This window comes from Silurus meridionalis, chromosome 14, assembly GCF_014805685.1.
Source record: "Silurus meridionalis isolate SWU-2019-XX chromosome 14, ASM1480568v1, whole genome shotgun sequence".
Classification (NCBI taxonomy): domain Eukaryota; kingdom Metazoa; phylum Chordata; class Actinopteri; order Siluriformes; family Siluridae; genus Silurus; species Silurus meridionalis.
The window spans coordinates 19,795,117-19,813,259 of NC_060897.1; the positions used below are offsets into that span (position 1 = coordinate 19,795,117).

General features: G+C 42.0%; 2 protein-coding genes across 4 annotated transcripts in view; both read right to left on the reverse strand.

The window, feature by feature from the left end:
- Positions 1 to 5,567: 5,567 nt before the first annotated feature.
- Positions 5,568 to 10,384, reverse strand: spry1 (sprouty homolog 1, antagonist of FGF signaling (Drosophila)). Of its 3 annotated transcripts, none has more exons than XM_046865800.1 (2): positions 9,813 to 10,384; positions 5,568 to 7,886 (listed from the first exon to the last, which is right to left on the reverse strand). In XM_046865800.1, exon 2 carries the CDS (start codon positions 7,829 to 7,831, stop codon positions 6,776 to 6,778), a length of 1,056 nt encoding a protein of 351 aa, XP_046721756.1. In that variant the 5' UTR covers positions 7,832 to 7,886; positions 9,813 to 10,384; the 3' UTR covers positions 5,568 to 6,775. The 3 variants fall into 3 exon arrangements, with proteins under 3 accessions (XP_046721756.1, XP_046721757.1, XP_046721758.1); XM_046865801.1 differs by lacking the exon at positions 9,813 to 10,384 and adding an exon at positions 9,644 to 9,777; XM_046865802.1 differs by lacking the exon at positions 9,813 to 10,384 and adding an exon at positions 8,745 to 9,350.
- A 2,885-nt stretch (positions 10,385 to 13,269) lies between these two features.
- Positions 13,270 to 18,143, reverse strand: part of spata5 (spermatogenesis associated 5) — a 77,782-nt gene continuing 72,908 nt past the window's right edge. The window contains 1 exon segment of the mRNA XM_046865803.1: positions 13,270 to 13,616. Coding sequence (XP_046721759.1) covers positions 13,437 to 13,616 — 180 coding nt within the window. The 3' untranslated portion in view covers positions 13,270 to 13,436.

The following is an 18,143-nucleotide window of genomic DNA, read 5'->3' on the forward strand; positions in this document are numbered from 1 at the left end:
AGGTCAGAAATCATTCGAAGTCCCTAGTATTTGTCTGGACGTTTTTAAAGATTTCTGAACAATGCAAAAAACATAAAAACAGGTATAAATCTCTGAGACTGATCAAAAGAACAACATGATAAGAGTTGCACAAAAGGTAGCTCAATGCTTGACTAGCTTGTGTTGAACTATGTTAGCTAGTTAACATAACAGAGCGCATATAATCGCTGAATAAAAGCGATCTGGGAAGGTTTTACACCCATCACAATCTTACTTAACTAGCTTTTGAACATGTTACCTTGAGAGCTATTTAGATAGCAGCTTATAGAAAGAAGAACAAACAGATGTAGCCAGATAGTTACACAGAAGTCAGCTAAAGTTTTAGCTTCTTTTGAAGCTTTACAGCAAGCCAGCTAGCTAGTGTTAAACACGAGGACTTGCCCTGGCAAAGACAAACAACCCGGTTAGCTGCTAAATCCTATGAAAGTTATTAAATGTAGTCAGCTAGTTAAGAGTTACACAGAGGGTTGCTTAATGATTTATAAGTGTTATAGAATGTTAGCTAGATAGCTAGTGAGCTGACAGCTTAAAAAAGGAAACCCAATGGTCGGTTTTACATAAAAGTGTTTGTCATTGAAGTATAAATATTATTAGTTAATTATATTACATTACATATAGCCAGCTAGCTAGTGTAATACAGGAAGGCTGTCAGTGGTGCCTTTTAGCTAAGAAAACAGTTAGCAAGGAATTTAATGCATTCAGCTAGTCAGAGTTACTCAGATTGGTTTAATGTTTTACTAGCTTCTGTTGAAGTGTTAGCTAGTTAAGAACTCACAAATAACCATTTTATCTCTCCAGCTAGTTATCCACACATTGCAGCATGTTTGCTAAAAATCTGGGTAGCTGATATTCAGGGTTTATTGTATTAAGCAGGTTGGAGTTATACAGATGGCATCTCTGGAAGTGTTATTTTGTTTTCATATAAACATTTTGAAATAGGTCCGGCTAGTTTAACACATGCCTTTGTTAGAAGCAGTCAATTAGCTAGCAAAACACATTCAGGCATTCTAGCAAAACAAAATGTTAGCAGCGTAGCCAGCTAGCTAGTAGCTAAATACCTAACAAGCTTTAGTCTTGGCTACTGTCAGATTCCTAAAATAAACTGCTCATAGGAAAGACAAGGAGTAACTATTTAGCCAACATGGTTCACACAGTTCTAAAACACAACGTAGTGCTCTATTTTTTTTACACAGAACCATGGACCAAACCTTTTTTTTACACAATTATATGTTGATTTTAACCCCCCCTAACCCCCCTGGTCTTCCTGTCAGCATGTAGAAGCAGAGCTATGACAAGGGATGAGGGATTGTTGATTTCTTTTGTCCTGCGAGGGCAGAGCACTACGTTTACGTATAAATAGCGCAGGAAGTGGCTCTTGTTGGGGTTAATAGCCCCGGGTAGGGGGATAGTGGTGATGGTGGTGTGTGAATGGGAGGGGGGACATTGTTTAAAGTGGTGTTGCCCCATGATAACACTAAAGAAATCCTTTTGTTCTGACACACACTCACCCACAAGCACACACACACAGCACGTTTCTCTCTGATTGAATTTGACGGGATGTTATCTGAAGGCCAAATCAGTCATCTTTCCTTTTGTGTTTGTGTGTGTGTGTGTGTGTGTGTGTGTGTGTGTGTGTGTGTGTGTGTGTGTAAAGGGCCGTGAAATACTTCCTGTATAGATCGCAAAAGAGCTTGTGATCAATCAAGGCATACTGATGAAAGGAATCACCGAATCAATGAGGAACCCACACACACACACACACACACACACAGCAAAGACGGAAGCCAAGACCCATTCAGGATGAACTCATTCAGCAAGAAAGAGAGAGAGAGAGAGAGAGAGAGAGAGAGAGAGAGAGAGACAGTGAATGTTAGAGAACTGTGAATGCCTCTCACATGGCCTCGCTTTGTATGCTGAGCAGCGAATGTTCCAGCCACCAAAAAAACCTGACACAAAACGGCCCAAACGCACAGCACAACGGCCACAGTGACACACAACACAATCAAGCGGTCTCAAAAAACATATAGCTACGCAAGTAAACAAAAAAAAGAGCCATTTACTTGCATCCTATTTCGTTGGATATTCCAGGCCCTCCTGAGTAAAACAGGATAAGGGCCTGGCTCCGAGGCCCAGCAATAGCAGCTTTTTTTTTACGGTAGATATAAATCAATTGTTTTTAGCTCCTAAATAATGCTTTCAGAGATTCTTTTTTTATGTAAAGCACCTAAATTCACTCAACACCTTATTCATGCATTACATTTCATTACATTACACATACTTAACACATACTTAACTATTCATCGGAATCAGAATTACTGGCTTTAATGCCTAAGCATTCAAGGAATTTGTTTCTGGTTTAGAGCATAGAATAATACACATTGGCCCGTGACAGAAAGTGACTATAGCGCAGTGATTGTTCGGGTAGTTAAAAAGAACAGATTGCACACGGGAATGATGTTGCGTAAAAGAAGAAATAGAGGTAGTGTAGTAGGAAATAATAATAATAAAAAAAAACATATTGTACTAAAGTCAAGGAAACTGAGGTACTGTGGTAGGAAATCGAAAAAACAATAGGCATGATGCACAAAAAAGACCGTTTGGCAGTAAGAAACAGTGAAAATGAATGAAAGAAAAATAAACATTGCGCAAGATAGGAAATAGTGGTGGTGTAATAGAAAAAAATGAAAAGGAACATTGCACATGGTGGATGTTGCACAAGTAGGAAATGGTTAATAGAAACATTGCACGTGGATACGATGTGAACGATGTTGCACGAAAGAGGAAATAGAGGTGTGTAGTGTAGTTGGAAACAGTAAAAAAAGAAACATTACTCGTAAGTATGATGTTGCATAAAAGTAGTAGAAAATAGAACAAAAAAACTAAAGTTAGTACTAATTACTAAAAGGAAACACTGCATTAAATTAGAGGAGCTGGAGGTAGTTTATGTAGGAAATAGAAATAAAAACACACAAGAGGAAACGGTACTGTAATTGGGGGAAAAAACATTAAAGGTAGTAGGAAATATTTAAAAGAAACTGAAGTAAAGGAAAACAAGGTAGTGTAGTAAAAATAGAAAAAAATAGAAAGCTTTATAGTTACATAACTAACTTAAGAAAAATGCAGAAATAAATACATAAAAAAGGAATAAACAAGTTAAATAAATTGGCAAAACATTGTACTAACAAGTTCGAAAAGGCTAATTCAAAACCTCGTGGCAATACACACAGTACTGTAGAGAGATTATACAGTATTACTGTATGATAATTATATAATTTTTTATGCTAGATTTCCTGTTACTTGTTACAGTGTGTGCCAATGCAGGCAATTGCCAAAACACACACACACACACACGTATATAACGGGAAGAATGAATTATGCACGGTTACGTTTGTCGAATGTGAGTTGCAGTTTGAGGTTGACTGAAAGTGTGTGTGTGTGTGTGGCTTCCTATATGACTCACCCTGTTTCCGAGCGTGCTGATACACGCAGCAGCCTGAGTGAGTGTGTGTGTGTGTGTGTGTGTGGAGGTCAGAGCTGTAAATAGCACCTCGAGGAAATGGAGTCAAGTTCTCTTTCCGCTTGCAGAGAGTGTGTGGGTGTGATACACAAAGAAAAAAATTACACACACACCTACAGACACAAACACACACATACACACAGTGGGGATTTTTTTGACGCACACTGACTGGATCAACTGAGGAATTTATGAACAGTGTGTGTGTGTGTGTGTATATCCATGTATGTGTGAGAGAAAGACAGAAACGTGTAAGCGCTTGCTGTGTGTAAAGTGTGTGTATGCTTTGGAGTGTACAACTTGGTGTAAAACTTTTAGTGTGTATGAGATGTAGTTGTCTATGCTATATGCGTGTAGCATCTGTAAGGCATTTAGCTGTCTTTGTGTATCTAAAAATCACATGGGACTGATGTGTACTCAAAACTGGGAGTGTGTGTGTGTGGGGTGTGTGAATGTGTGTGTGAAAGCCAAATGGCTCTTCACAGCTCTGACAGGAAATGGGCCACAAATCCACACAAAAGGCTTTTTAGTGCGACAAAAGGTGCATTCCTGTGGGGAGAGAAAACACACACACACACACACACACACACACACACACACACACACAGCTCCATTTGGGGGAGAGAGTCGTCTCGCTCCTGTTGTCTAAGCCACTAAAACAATCTTGTAGTAAAAACATTCTTCACAGGCACAAAATGGCCGCTCCACTTTAGCTAATTGTTTAAAAAAAACCTTTTAAATTCATTAGAAAAGATTAAAATAATGATGTCCTGCTTTTAGGCACATTAACAATCTTAAATTTGACTCTAAATGACTTTCAATAACTTTTTTCGAGCACTAGCATTAGCAAGTTTGCCTTTTTACACTGTAGAGAATTAGCTGTTGAAACAGGCAGGAAGGTATTAGCACTAGCATAAAATTTAGCACAAAGTGAACGAAATGCTGATTTCCTAAGTATTAGCATTAATATTAAAGTGTGGCATTTAAAAATGTATTTAAAGGGCGTGAGCATTAGCATAAATCCCACACCGGCCTGTTACTTAGCGTAGATTCCGATTAAAGACATACTGTAGAAAATTGGTTGATTATTTTCTTTTCTTTTTTTTTTTAAAGAAGCTGAGGTAAATTCCCGCTTGGACAAGTGTGTCAGAGAGATTAGCCACCTTCTCTGAGGTGATGCGTTTTGATAATTGTGGACCAGCGAGCAAAACTATTTACCTCAGAGTTACGCTGAATATAAAGCCAGATTATCAGTGTAAACTTTGCCATGTAGCTGAACACACACTTGGCTTGATTTGTGTTTTTTAGAGACACAACTGGAGCAACGTTCTTCTGTCGAGAGGCAGAAAGGAACTCCGGGTCAGAGGCTGGAGCAGCAGGAACTGAGTAATAAAAGCAGGCAGAGATAACACACACTTTATGGTCACCACACAGGTGGCCTCAAGATGGACCTAACACACACACACACAGCTGGTGACTGAGAAAGGGGGAAACCATAGGTAAATAGAAAGAAAGGAATGGAAACAGTGACAGAAAAATGGAAACACTGGGACCTGTTGCAAGTGGAAAGACAGACAGAAGTTTTCATGTCTTTTTTAAAAGATAGATCATTGATGGATGGAGGGATGAATGAAATATGAGACACTAAGACATGAAGAATAAGTGACAGAGGCAAACTTGTGAGATGGATAAATGGATTGATAATAGATGGATAAACAGACCGAGAAACATGGTAAAAATTTCAAGCCTGTTTTTAAGTTTCGACATATGTCTCAGGAGACATTTCAAAACAAGACAAAGAGAATGATAGAAAGTTGGAAAGAATAAGTGAGAGGAAAATGGAAACAAGAACCTGGGGCACTAGAACGGATGGGTAGGTAGTTTTCATGAAGGTACGCACATGTACATCTCTAAATTGGCAGACCTGAACATAATCAAAAGATAGATAGAGAGATGGAGAGATAGACACACGAATATCCATACACACACAGAAATAAAGACAGGAGGCAATGTGTTATTAGTTAATTCATATATTTCTGCAGTAAAGTTAACATAACGCTTGTGTCACCCTTTAATTTTTCTCAGTATTGATATTTCTGTTATATTCAGACATGAGTAAATCTAAGACTGTCTTTGTTTCGCAATAAATATCATAAAATAATAGAGCTTCACTTAATAAATATTTTTTTTTACAATGACAAAAACAAAATGTTTTTAAAACAGACATTTTCTTTTTTTTTTTTTTTTTGTAACTTTTGAAAAAATAGCCCGGATTCCTCTGATGGATTTGAACATACAATTTTTTTTTTTTACAAAAATATGAGAAAAGGGGAGAGAAAACAAAAAAATAAAAACAACCAAACAAGTCAGAATGCCACGGAGTGTGTGTGTGTGTGTGTGTGTGAGAATGTCCGCTTGTCCGGAAATGCTACCAGACGGAGGGGTCGTTTCCACGGAGACGACCTGCGGGAAGGCACGGGAAGCCCTCGGTGTGAGAACAATACCAGGTTGCTACGGCGCTCTGGGAACAGCTACAGTATTATGGGCTGGCCGGACAGTCCTTCACAGATTCGGTTCGGTTTGTCTCTCGCTTACTTACTTAGCTTCTTCCGCCTGTTTTTTTTTTTTTTTTTTTAAATCCCCACTTTCTCTCTCTCTCTCTCTCATTTTTTTTTTTTTAATGGAGTAGCTGAGCAGACCCGCAGTCAGTTTAAGACACTGGTTTTGTTAAAACCAAAAAACAAAACAGAACAAACAAAAATAAAAGAAACTGCCAAGTGACAGATTATAAACGAGTGGTTTTGGGTTTTTTTTTTTTTCATCCTCCATCCTCCTAGCAGCAGATCGGTAAGGAACAGGTGGGTTTATTTAGAGCATTGTGACAAGATCATTGTCCGTCCTCTTCCCCCCGGATCCTGGGACTCAGCCTGCATCCTGCACTGTGTGTTAGCACTTTTTTAAAAGGCATGTGCTGTTTAACACGTTTAATATTGCGATATGACAAAGATACAGTGCTGCTTTTCTTATATTTACGCATTGCAGACTAGAGTGTTATAGGGATTGCCTGTGCTGGCAAATTGTAAGGACCTGCAATGCTGCCCTCACACCACAGTGGCACTGGTGAGATTTCAAAGCATCCACGATAACAATATAGAATTTCTTGCCGTTGCATAACTGATTAGCGGCACATGCCTGGCACGCGTTCAGCCCTCGGTGTGTTTGTTAGCGTGGGTTTGGACTCCCTGCTGTGTGTGTTAGCACATATTCGGCTCGTGCGTGTTTTAGCTTGAGTATGGAAGCCGAATGGGGCCAAAAACAAGAAGCCCTTAATCCTGTGTGTGTTAGTGCCTGTGTTTTCGGCTCCGTCTTTGTTAGTGTCTCGTGTGTGTGTCCTGTCCCGCTCAGGTGGGTTTGCCGGGCGTGAGCGTGTCCCTGCCCGTCCCTCCAGCAGTAGACGGCGTTTGAGTTCTTGCAGCGGCAGCCGGGTCGGCGCAGGCGGTCGTGGCACACCTGGCACACTTTCAGGCACCCTTTACAGGGAGGGTAGCAGAGTAGGCAAGGGAAGACTGGAGCCATGAGGGCCATGCAGAGGAAGCGCGCCGGGCAGCGCGGCCTTGTCAGCGAGCACGGCCGGTCGGCGCACGAGTCGCCCGCGTCGTCTCCGCCCTCGCTCGAGCAGTGGTAGAAAAGGCCCTTGACGAGGCACATGCACGTGCCGTGCTCCAACACGCTCTCGGCCGAGCACACGCACTGGCCGTCGCACACCATCCGCGAGGGAAGGGGCCTAGGCGACGTGCACTCGACGCACTTGCACTTCCCACAGCTCTCGCAAATCAGCTGGTGCGACGAGGACGACGAGGACGAAGAAGACGACGACAGCAACGACTCGCCCTTCGACTTCGCCTGCTTCGACTTCAACAGAGTGTCCGAGGGAGCGAACAGAGGCCGCAAGGGCGCCATTTGCGATTTGGGCTGCGTCCTAACCACATGCCGAAAGGGTGGCGAGCCACCCGAAGAAGGAGAGAAGCCGCCGCCGGTGCCGCCGCTTCCGTAATTGTTGTTGTTAACGTTAACCACGATGACCTCGTGAGTTCGCTCGTGCTTCAGCGTCCGGGGAGGAGGCGACGGGCGCCACGAGGGCGCCGCAGACGGTTGGCGCGTCGACGGTGGCGAGGGTGCCGCGGATGTCACGGGGCCTTCGGTGTACTCGTTCTTGGAGCGTATAGAGCGGATCTGATCCAGAGAGAGAACGGCGCCCACGTGGCCTCCGCGATCCATCTGACCGAATCAACGACTTTCTGTGGAACGATGCAGTCCGGGAACATCGGAGAACCTGAAGGACAGAGACGGAACATTAAACCCGAATCGATACAAACCACTGGAATCTACATTAGGACAGGAGAAGGGGATCAAAATCACGCGTGACAAACCACGATCGGTACTTTCACAGTGATTCTACTGAAACTACTAGTGTTTCATACATCTTGTTTGGTAAAAAAAAAAAGGTTTCGCGATTAGTTTTTCTGGCTCTTAATGAAATCAGGTCGCTCAACCACAAACAACAGTAACAAGTCAAACGAGCCACAAAAAAAACCCTCGTACGGAAACGGTTCAATGCTGTGGAAGGTAGATAGAATTTTGAAACGTGCCAAACCAAGCATTAACCCCCCCACATTCTGCAAGCAATATCATTTGGCTGTACTGCCCCGCACCAACATGCAGCCTTTTATTGGCCTGAGCCGGGAGGAAGTAACCATTTACAACCGGGGCTATAAAAGAGTGAGGGTTGGTAAGACAGACGAGGGCTGTATTCGAGCTGTATTCAAATACGCAAACGTGTGAATTGGTTTCCCGGTCTCATAAAGCAGCTGGTTGAGAAACTAAAACGGTGTGCGTGCAGGAATAAGTGTGAAAGATCGATTCCTGAAACGCTTTGCATCTTCACAAACTCTGTTCCTCCAGGTTTAATAAGTTCGCTTTAAAAACGTCCGGCCAACACGCTCCGGGCTCGTTGGGTGGCAGCCGGACGAGATGTTGGACTGAGCTCAAAAACTCTCCCCCATCTGCATTTGTATGGCTGACCGACACTGGGAAAAGATTACGGCCCGGGACGCCAACACAGCTGATACGAACTGAGCTTTGGGATAAAAAAAAAAAAACAACAAAACAAAGCCATTCGATGTAAACAGACCTAGAAAATAATCTGGATTCTTCAATCGTCCTGTCCGTTATCCTTTCCTGAAGTGGGAACTCTAAAAACCCAACCTTACACATCATCGACACACACGTGATTTTAGTAACCGGGTTACTTGTTCTGGGGTTTGGGACAGTATCTCGCAAGACCCCTGGGAGAGGAAAAAAAAAAGAACCCAGGGGCCTGGGATGAGCTGGAAAGACTTGGAGGGTAAAAGTAGGGGGTAAAAACAGATGGAGATTGGGGTCATAAAGCATAAACGGGTAGTAAAAAGAAAAAAGCAGTCGATCAACAGACGTGGGTGGTTGAGGAAATTTGGTCAGTGGCAAAGGGGGGGTAAAAGATATCAGAACGGTGGTGGTGGTGGGGCATAAAAAGGAGAGGAAGAAGGATAATAAAGGGGTAAATGGATTAGTGGAAGGAAGAGGGGGTAAATGGGAGGAAATGTAGGAAGACAAAAATGAAATTGGGGTAATGATGTGGAAGTAGAGGTGATCATCTGTGGAAGAGGAGTTACAGATATATTTATTGGATTAAAAACAAAAACAAAGAAAAGGTTTGCCTGGAGGAGGGGGATAATTGGAGAGGTGGAAGGATGATAAAACGGACGGAAATGGGGGGAAGTGGAGGAGAGGGTAAAAGAAGGGTGTAAGCAGGGGTAAAGAAAGAGGTGGAAGTGGCAGAGGGGGGTAAAAACTTATGAATGAAAGGCAGCCCGCTGGGGGAGGGGTGGGAGGAAGGGGGTGTTTGGGAGCGGAGTGGCTTTACACACGCACGCGCGCGCACACACACACACACACACACACACACACAAGCTTCTGCTTTGCAAAGGAAATAAGGGCGCTAAACAAACACGGCGCGCATTTCTATTTTTTTTTTTTCGGCGCATATTTTACCTGCGCATCTCCGACGCTGCGCAGCCCGCGCAATGCGCGACACGGCCACTTCACTAAACCAAAACTCCAGCACCGATAATACAGACACGTGAAAACCACAAGGTCATTATCATCATCATTATTATTAATATTATTATTGCTCGTTGGCTTCTATTTTCCGCATACGCACCTATACGCGATCCTCCATGACGAGAACTCCATCAGCCGATGTTGCGCTTCCAAAATCGGTCTCTGGACGTTTCACGGCTCATCAACCTGCCAGTTTTTTTAAATATCCACACACGGCCATGCACACAAGCCCTGATGTCCTGTTCCGTCCCGTCTAAATTCGATCCTTTTTAAAAAATAATATATTTTTTTTCAATCAAGTAGAATTAAAATCCACGCGGGAGTCTGCGCACCCAATAACGCCGAGCTGAGGGGAAAAGGGCGCACCGTTTGTTTCCCGACTTCAAACACGAAACCATTAAAACATTTCACCCAGAAATTCCTCCAGCCGTGTGTAAGATCCCGGATAGGAAACAATGTCTCAAGTCCCCACTCGATGTATTTTTTTTAAATATATCTCGCACAAAATAAATAGTTGCTGGTCGATTTTCTTTTTTTTTTCCCTCCGCGCTGTATTTAAAAAAAAAAGCCAGTTCGTGCGTGCGTGTGTGTAAAAGTGTGTGTGCGCGCGCCTTCTCGCTCGCGCTCTCTTTCTGTCGTCAGAAGCTCGCCGAGATGAATGAGAGCTTTACCGTTGGGGCCCCCACGGAACCAAGCGAGCGATCTAATTGGCCAATCACAACGGACACGCCGCATCCGCTCCTCATTCATTGGCCGGATGGGGAGGGAGGGCGAGAGAGAGAATGAATGTGATGCGAAGGGTTTTTTAAGGTGGAACGTTGAGTTTGTCCACAGACAGGATTTGGACCTTTTTTTATAAGAGGGGACACATATTAGTATTAGTTCTACTTCTATTACTGTTGCTACTGTGAAATAAAAACAGCATATTTAATCAGCACTTCGACAGAAAAGTAATAAAAAAGCCCCCAACACTTCACAGACAACCTGTGCGACCTTAAAAGCCTCCTTATTTATTTATTTATTTTAAGGTGGACCTGCTCATTAAAGTCAGGTCGTTTCCGCTCTGCCTGAATGCGGGACGGAGGTGATTGACCTCTGTAAGGATCATCATTATTGTCCTCTCAAAGCCTGTGGCTTCATCACAGGTCCAGACACGTCGAGGAGCTGCAGCTTTTGTTACTGTTGTTTAACAGACATTTGTGCACATTTACAGTCGGCTCGATTACCGCTCGAAACACCGGGCATGTGAACGCACCCGATTTATTCATCTATTTTCAGAAATTTCAATTATGATTATTATTTTTAGAACAAATAAGAGAACGAACAGTAAATAGACATGGATCTGTTTAACTTTTCATTATCTACAGAGGCTGTGATTACATCGGAAAAGATCTCTACGATGCAAATGATCAGAAATGAGGATCTGAACACAGATGCGATTAAAACTGTACTGAAATACAACAAAACCAGAACCCAAACATGCACCAAACTCAGTGAAATGTGTTTTAAAGAGAAAAAACTGCAAACGTTGCTCTTTTATTCACCTTCTTATTACTGGGAATTTTCAGTTCGCTTCTTGGAAATGTAATATTCTGAAATGGACATAAAATTTTAAATATTATGTAAATTTCCTACATTAAATTAAAGTTATCTGAATATTATGGGATGTACACCATCAGAAAGTAAGCAAGTATTATGGGATTTACATATTAGAAACGTATTTGAATATTATGGGATGTACATAAATGAATGTAGATGAACATTATGGGATGTACATAGGATAAAGTTATGGATAATTATGGGATGTACACTATCGGAGAGTACGCAAAATTATGGTATTTACATAGAAACGTATTTGAATATTATGGGATGTACACTATCGGAGAGTACGCAATATTATGGGATGTATGTATAAACTTATTTGAATATTATGGGATGTACACTATCGGAGAGTAACCAATATTATTGGATGTACCTAGAATCTTATTTGAATATTATGGGCTGTACATAAGCTAAAGTAATGGAATATTATGGGATGTACACTATAGAAACTTATTTGAATATGCACATAAATAAAAGTAGGTGGATATTACGGGACGTACACTATTGAACACGTAGTGAATATTATGGGATGTACATAAAACAACAGTTAATTGAATATTATGGGATGTGCATAATAAAAACGAAATTCAATGTTATGGGATGTTCACTTTCGCAAAGTATTATGGGGTGCGCAGAATAGAAACGGATCAGAAAATTGTTATACAAAAATAAAAGTTGTGTAAATGAAGTGAATATTACGGGATGTTCACGCGACCTGCGCTCGTCCGGAGCTGCATGGGTTAAACCCAGGAGCGGTCCTGCGCGCGCGGCCTTAAAAAGTGTGTGTGTGTGTGTGTGTGTGTGTGAGAGAGAGAGAGAGAGAGAGAGAGAGAGAGAGAGAGACTGAGACTGAAAGCCCCTCCCCCGTCCCCTCTCTGGGCCGCGCGCGGGGAGATCGGCGGATGCGCCACTTCCGGATCCAAGCAGGAGAGAAAAACAGGGGGAGTGGGGGAGAGAGGGAGGAGGTGTTGGAGAGTTCAATGCAAAGTCAATTTATTCCCCATTCTGATGGAAATGGCGGCTCCCAAGCGGCAGGTTTAACTTTCCCTTCAGTAATTGCATTAAACACACAGCTTTTATCAATGGGATCACGTGTTTTCTATAATTAAGCAAATAAACAAAATGAAGAACGACGGAAATAACTTCCCTGTAATCCATGACTGCGCCAAAACTGCATTAGCGCCAGGCTTTATTTACACTCAGTTTACACCTAGTCATTGCAACCATCTTGAATTCAAGAACTTTACCTGAATGTGTTTTCTCCTCCTTTTTCCGTATTCCATACTTCAACACCATTTAGGCCTACACCTAAATCCCATTGAACTGGTCTTGAATGAACTGGATCACAAGATCAGGAAGAACATCTTAGATGAGTTTTACAAGAGGCATGGTCCATTATTTCAGCTGATTCTTTGGACAAACTAAGCGGATATAATCCCGTAGGTTGGAATCTTATGGGTCTCCAATCCGCACCAAACGACGAGGCGTAAACGACTTGTGGGGTTGTTACGGACTCTCAAATCGCATCCAGAGTCCAGACCGGAATCTCTGGTTTGGATAGACCTCGCTAAGTACCACGAGTAATTAGAAAAAGGAATAAATCACTTAAACATCTCACTACGGGCTGTTCTTTAAAGTGATTTATCCATTTTAATCTGCAGTATTTTTTTTTTTAAGAGCACGCCTAAATGCCTGCATGGCACTCCGGCCGTCTCCTAGGATCAAGCCGGCAGTAAATTAATAAAACCGAAACGCGCCACGGCTGTAAAACTCGCCGTTTTTGCGACGGAGTAAAACTTTTATGGAGCTGTAACTCATTGGAGGCTGGAGAACTTCTCCTCAGAGCAAATATCCGCACAATAGAGGACCGGACGAAAGAGATACCGAGCGTTTATATCGCTACGGGTTATGCAGGCGAGCAAACAGGACAGAAATGCAGGCGTGATGGGACGTGATTACGTAATAACACTTTTTATTTTATAGGCGTTTACACAGTAGGAGTCGGTAGCGTGTACATGTTTATGTTGTATCGTCACCCAAGTGTAATAAAGGTTGGAGGTATTTCGTTCCGAAGATGTTTTGCGCACACACACACACACACACACACACACACACAGCAGTGTCAGTGGAAGGATCCGGAGCCGTTTTGCAGCTGGTAGTCGGCGTATAAGCGAAGAAGCGAGTCCGGCACTCGAGGCTTTATGACTGCCAGGGCGGATTCAAAATGGCTGACTGCGATGAGTTCGGCTTTTATGTCCTCCTGCAGGGCGAAAAGTGCGGCTTCACGACACACTGCGGTAATCTGGGGGGGGGACAAAAAGGAACAAAGAAGAAATCGATGATGCGGCATTTTCTTCATAGATATTTTTCTTCATTCAATAGATCCTATTTTCTTTTATTTTGGTGCGTATTTTCTATCCCTTTTCCCCCTATGTTTAAAACAATGTACGTTTCGTCTCTTCGAAGCTTCTCCTTAAGAAAAACCTCACCTTTGAGGAACTACAGTGCAACCTTGATACTTAGGGGTTACGTTCTATGACCCCTCAAAAACAAGTAACAAAAAAATTGCAAGGTTTTGACTCTCCTTTTTCGAGGGGAATTGTACATGTACTTTACTGTAAACTCAACAACTATCAAGGTTTCACTGTAAATGCAAGCAACCCGGTTCTGAATACCCACACGTAAATATAAGATCTTCCAACTTGGATGCTCAACTGAAAGATTGTCTTAATTAATAAAAATAAATAAATAAATCAGTAATAATGACCAGATCAGATTTTGTATCTCTCAAACACGAGGTATGATTTCATTGTAGCCCAAACCTGTAATATATACATATCTTTTTTACAACTGGACACCGGAGTCCCATGAGGACACATGAAACTCCAGCAACCAGAACTCTGACTCAGAATCCCGGAGCTGTCAAGATCCAATACTACCATCATCCTTCCATATATACGGTATACACCCATGTAATACAGAAATCTAACTTAAGGATCGAATTCTGCTAAGAATCAACCTGTGGTGGTCCTATTCCCCTGCAAGACAATGTGTGTGTGTGTGTGTGTGTGTGTGTGTGTGTGTGTGTGTGTGAGACATAACGCTGCTGTATCAGGAATGTACCTGTGACTGGTTGTGAATGAAAAATCCAGCATCACAACAAGTTGGAAGAAATGAAGCAACAGCGTTCAGAATGATGGCATGATGCCCTTACCACAAATTAGCACACAGTAAACACACGCACACACACTCGCGCACACACACTCGCACACCCACCCGCCTCCCTGCAAAATCATTTCTAGTAATTACAGGGTGACTATTTTTATCCCACAACACCAAAGCAGCCTTTAAGGTGAACGCTGTGTGGGAACGTGCCCTCAGGATTCGCCGCCTTCACACAGAGGATCCAGAAATGACTGAATCTGACTTTTGGATCTTGCACAACAAGCACGATCTGATCATAGTCTAATTGTGGAATACAGACAGGTTTTGTTTTCTTTTTTTTAAAAACATGGAAACTCTGGACAAACAGTAACCTGGACTTTAAGACTGACCCACAACCTTGGAGCTGTCAAGCAGCAATACTACCACCATACTACCATATATACAATATAGACTCGTATAATTCCCAAATATCACAGTGGAACTAGTGGAAATGTGCTACAGATTGATTTATTAGATTCATTCGATTATTTGTTGATTTATTTATTTTTAAAGAATAAGCATTAGACTCGAAACGAGAAAAGCCTTCCAACAATATGGCGGCTCATAAACAGTAAATAAACCGAATGCGAAGAGGAGGATTTTGTGCTGATCGAATTAATCAAATCACACCCAACACATGGGAATGTAAATTGAATATAAATTAATATAAAAAAAATTAAATAATGTCATTTCTTAACAGATTACAGTACATAATTTAGCGAGCAATTTAGTACCGTAATGTATAAACTTCACAGTATATATGTGTGTGTGTGTGTGTGTGTGTGTGTGTGTGTGTGTGTGTGGCAACAGGTGAGAAAAGAGTAGAAGGTGGAGCCGAAAAAAAAAGAGACGGCAGTTAAAATTGGGATTTGCAACACCAAACACCAAAAAGAGTGGAAGAGTGGTAGGCGGAGCCGATAAAAAAAGACTACAGTTAAAATTGGGATTTGCAACACCAAAAAGAGGTGGAGCCAATAAAAAAAGGCGACAATTAAAATTGAGATTTGCAATACCAAAAAGAGGCGGAGCCGATAAAAAAGCGAGACAACAGTTTAAATTGGGATTTGCAACACCAAAAAGAGGCGGAGCCAATAAAAAAAGAGAGACGACAGTTAAAATTGGGATTTGCAATACCAAAAAGGGGTGGAGCCGATAAAAAAGAGAGACGACAGTTAAAATTGAGATTTGCAACACAAAAGAGGCGGAGCCAATAAAAAAAAAAAAAAGGAGACGACAGTTAAAATTGGGATTTGCAACACCAAAAAGAAGCGGAGCCGATAAAACAAATAGACGACAAGTAAAATTGAGATCTGCAACACCAAATATAGTGGAAGAGTGGAAGGCAGAGCCGATAAAAAAGAGAGACGACAGTTAAAATTTGGATTTGCAACACCAAAAAGAGGCGGAGCCAAAAAAAAAGAGTCGACAGTTAAAAATTGGGATTTGCAACACCAAAAAAAGGCGGAGCCGATAAAAAGAGAGACGACAGTTAAAATTGGGATTTGCAACACCAAAAGAGGTGGAGCCAATAAAAAAAAAAAAAAGGAGACGACAGTTAAAATTGGGATTTGCAACACCAAAAAGAAGCGGAGCCGATAAAACAAATAGACGACAAGTAAAATTGAGATCTGCAACACCAAATATAAGGAAGAGTGGAAGGCAGAGCCGATAAAAAAGAGAGACGACAGTTAAAATTGGGATTTGCAACACCAAAAAAAGGCGGAGCCGATAAAAAAAAAAAAACAGACGACAGCTAAAAATTGAGATTTGCAACACCAAAAAGAGGCGGAGCCGATAAAAAACAATACTGTACATTGTGGCAGCATCCTATCATATTGTACAGAAGTTAAAACACAAAAATTTGAGTATTTGTTCAATTTTACATCATCGTCATATCGAAAAAGTCAAACTATCGTAACTCGGGGACTCTGTATCAAATATAATGTATATTATCTTTTTTTTTTTTCCTTTTAGATGAACTGTTTGCTCAGTGGACGATACAAATAACCGAGACACAACTCTGTGTTCTGGAAAACTCTTGAGCTCCTGCCACGATAGTGCTGAAGTCTTTGAAGTCTATGTGTCTGCGTTTGTGAAATGAACTCGGCACTACTTCTCGCAACTCCTCCCGACTCTCAACACTGTCCTGAATGCGATCCGAATTCGTCCAGGCCGTACGCACAAACTCAGCTCATACCTGTGGTGCGTGGAAAAAAAAGAAAGAATCCTTCACGTCGGATTCAAGCGTGTTATGTGTGTGTGCAGGTTTGAGCTCTTCCCAACTTGTTTTCTCTTCTTTTCCTTGCCTTTTTTTTTTTTTTTTCTGGCATACAGGAGACAGATCGCTTCCTCTGAACCAGCGAGACCCACAAGATTATGCAAGAGAGAGAGAGAGAGAGAGAGAGAGAGAGAGAGAGAGAGAGAGAATGGGCTAGCAAGGCTGCCTGGAGTTCATCAGTGTGTTTTCTCCTTCTCCCTCGCTCCACTCGTTTTCGGATATGCCTCATGCCTGAAGCATAGTGTGTGCGTGTGTGTGTGTGTGTATATATATATATATATATATATATATATATATATATATATATATATATATATATATATACACACACACACACACACGTGTGTGTGTGTGTGTGTGTGTGTGTGTGTGTGTGGAGTTCCCTGCGGTCGAAGCCAACACAGCAGACCTGATTGCATAATCACAGGAGAATTATAAAATAAGAGAGAGAGTGTGTGTAAGAGTGTGTGTGTGTTGCCATGATTCTAGGAAATGAAATGGAATGCAGACTTCACATTCAAGGCCATTCAACAGGGGGTTAGTAAAATCCTCACAGCTCAAACCCAGGCCTTGCGGAACAACATCCTCACGCTGGAAGACTTCCTACTCCAACGCTGTGGAATTCTCAAATCTGATTGGTCTAAACAGGTTATTAGTATTCAGCAGCAGCGTTGGACAGGGTTATACACACTGCTGCTGCTCGTTCTCATATGCTGATCTTTCTATATGAAGGACGCCACCGGCTGCACGGTTTTTGTAGTTCTCTGGCCGCACGCTGGAACGCCATGGCGTGGCCGTCATGAATCGCAGACTCGATGCCACTGGTTTCGGATTCGTTATGCCTCCCTTGTACTGACGACGAGAGCTGGTTTTCCAAACAGCTTTGTTTCCGAGAACAAGAAACTCAGTGTCAGGTTGAATGAAGCAAATGAAGTTAAAGGAAAATGAGATGACACAGAGAGAGAGAGAGAGAGAGAGAGAGAGAGAGAGAGAGAGATGTAAATTTATAGACAGAGTGAAAAAGTGAAAGCGAGAAAATAGAGAGGAAGGAAGGAGAGAAGGTAAGATAAATGTATAGAAAAGAGAGTGAGAGAGACAGAGATCTAGGTAGACAGATTAAGAGGAAGGAAGGAAGAGAAGAGAGAGAGAGACTGAGAGAAGGAGAGAGAGACTAAGCAAAAGACAGAGAGAGAGACTGAAAGAGACTAAGAGGAAGAGAGAGAGAGACCGAGATTAAGAGAGAGAGGAAGAAAGACGAATTAAGAAGAGAGAGAGACTGAGAGAAAGAGAGCGAGAGACTGAGAGGAAGAGAGAGAGAGACTGAGAGGAAGAGAGAGAGACTGGGAG